General features: G+C 41.4%; 1 protein-coding gene across 1 annotated transcript in view; it reads left to right on the top strand.

Moving 5' to 3' along the window:
* Positions 1–646: 646 nt before the first annotated feature.
* The window catches only part of MED18 (mediator complex subunit 18), an 8,902-nt gene continuing 7,867 nt past the window's right edge, over positions 647–1,681 (top strand). The window contains exon 1 of the mRNA XM_003803697.2: positions 647–788. Coding sequence (XP_003803745.1) covers positions 716–788 — 73 coding nt within the window. The 5' untranslated portion in view covers positions 647–715. The remainder of the gene's footprint in view (positions 789–1,681) is intronic.

Here is a 1,681-nt window from a genome sequence, read left to right on the forward strand (position 1 = left end):
AGCTACTCAGGAGACTGACGCAAGAGGATCGCTTGACCCCAGCAGTTTGAGGTTGCTATGAACTATGATGCAACACACTTTACCCAGGGTGACAGAGTGAGACTTTGTCTCAAAACAAAAAACTTAGCACTAGATTCTAGTCTGGTACACACTGACTTGCTGTGTGTATCTTTGGGCCCCCCTCTGAATCTCAGTATCTATAAAATGAAGGGTAGATAAGGTCCCTTAAGTCACTCAAGTCACCCTTCATATCTTCTGAATGTTACTGCATGCCCATTCTGTCCTTTGTACCCCATAACCTTCATTGACTACCAGGGTGAGGGATTACATGACTTATTCAAGGTTACACAGATCACTTTTGGAGGTTTCAGAATCTGAGACTAGAACGATATGCTGTAACTCCATGATCTCTTTTTAATATTTCTATTATTATGTTTATCTTTTTTTCCTTTTTTTATTTTAGGTGATGACTATTAGACAAATTGTTTATCTCTTATTTATATTTCAGTTTCTGGAACTGGCTATATAACTAGATGCTCAGAAAGTTTTATGTGAATGAATGAATCTTGATTTTAAGGCCAATACCATGGCAGATCTGGTGTCTCTTCACAGTTCCGATGTATAAACAAGTATAACTCTTTTTCCAGGTGTATATTTTGCCTTTCCTGATTGGAAGCTCCGAGTCCAGTTCTCTTGTCTTAATCAGAAAGACACCATGGAGGCACCTCCAGTAACCATGATGCCGGTCACTGGGGGAACCATTAACATGATGGAATACCTGTTGCAGGGTAAGTGAATGAGGAAGCTTGGATTACCTTTCTTCTTTTCTTTTCCACTTCCCTGGAGATGAAAGACTGTTTTACAGGCTGACCACAGTGGCTCAACCTGTAATGCTAGCTCTCTGGGAAGCCAAGATGGGTGGATTGCTTGAACTCAGGTGTTGGAGACCAGCCAGAGGAAGAGTGAAACCTCATTTCTACTAAAAATACCAAATTAGCTGGGCGTGTGGCCAGGGCCTGTAGTTCTAGCTACTTTGGAAGGTGAAGTATGAGGATCACTTGAGCCCAAGAGTTTGAGGTTGCTGTGAGCTATGATGACGTTATGGTACCCAACTCCTGGCCGACAGAGATTTTCCAGCCTCAGCCTCCCAAGTAGCTGAAACTACAAGCACCTGCTATAATTTCCAGGTAATTTTTTCTATTTTTAGTAGAGACTGAGTCTCTTGCTCCTCTGGTCTCCAGCTCTTAAGTGATTCTCCTTCCTTGACATCCCAGAGTGCTAGGATTATAGGCGTGAGCCATTGCCCCCAGAGTGTCTTACACATTTCTTTTTTTCTTTTTTTTATAATGATACTTTTTTTTTTGTTTTGCAGTTTTTGGCCGGGGCTGGGTTTGAACCTGCCACCTTCGGCATATGGGGCCGGCGCCCTACTCCTTTAAGCCACAGGCACCACCCACCTTACACATTTCTAAGTATACAGTTAAATGTGTTAAATATATTCACATTATTGTACTACAGATCTCTAGAACATCTTCATCTTGTAAAACCAAATCTTTACCCTTTAAACATTAATTTCTCTTCCTGTCTACTCCCAGCTCTTAGCAACCACCTTTGTGGAAAAGGTAGAAAATATAGAAACAGAAAAGAAACTTCTCTCTCTCTCTCTCTCTCTCTCTCTATA

This window comes from Otolemur garnettii, unplaced genomic scaffold (assembly GCF_000181295.1).
Source record: "Otolemur garnettii isolate 467f Iridium unplaced genomic scaffold, OtoGar3 scaffold00425, whole genome shotgun sequence".
In the NCBI taxonomy this organism is placed as follows: Eukaryota; Metazoa; Chordata; class Mammalia; order Primates; family Galagidae; genus Otolemur; species Otolemur garnettii.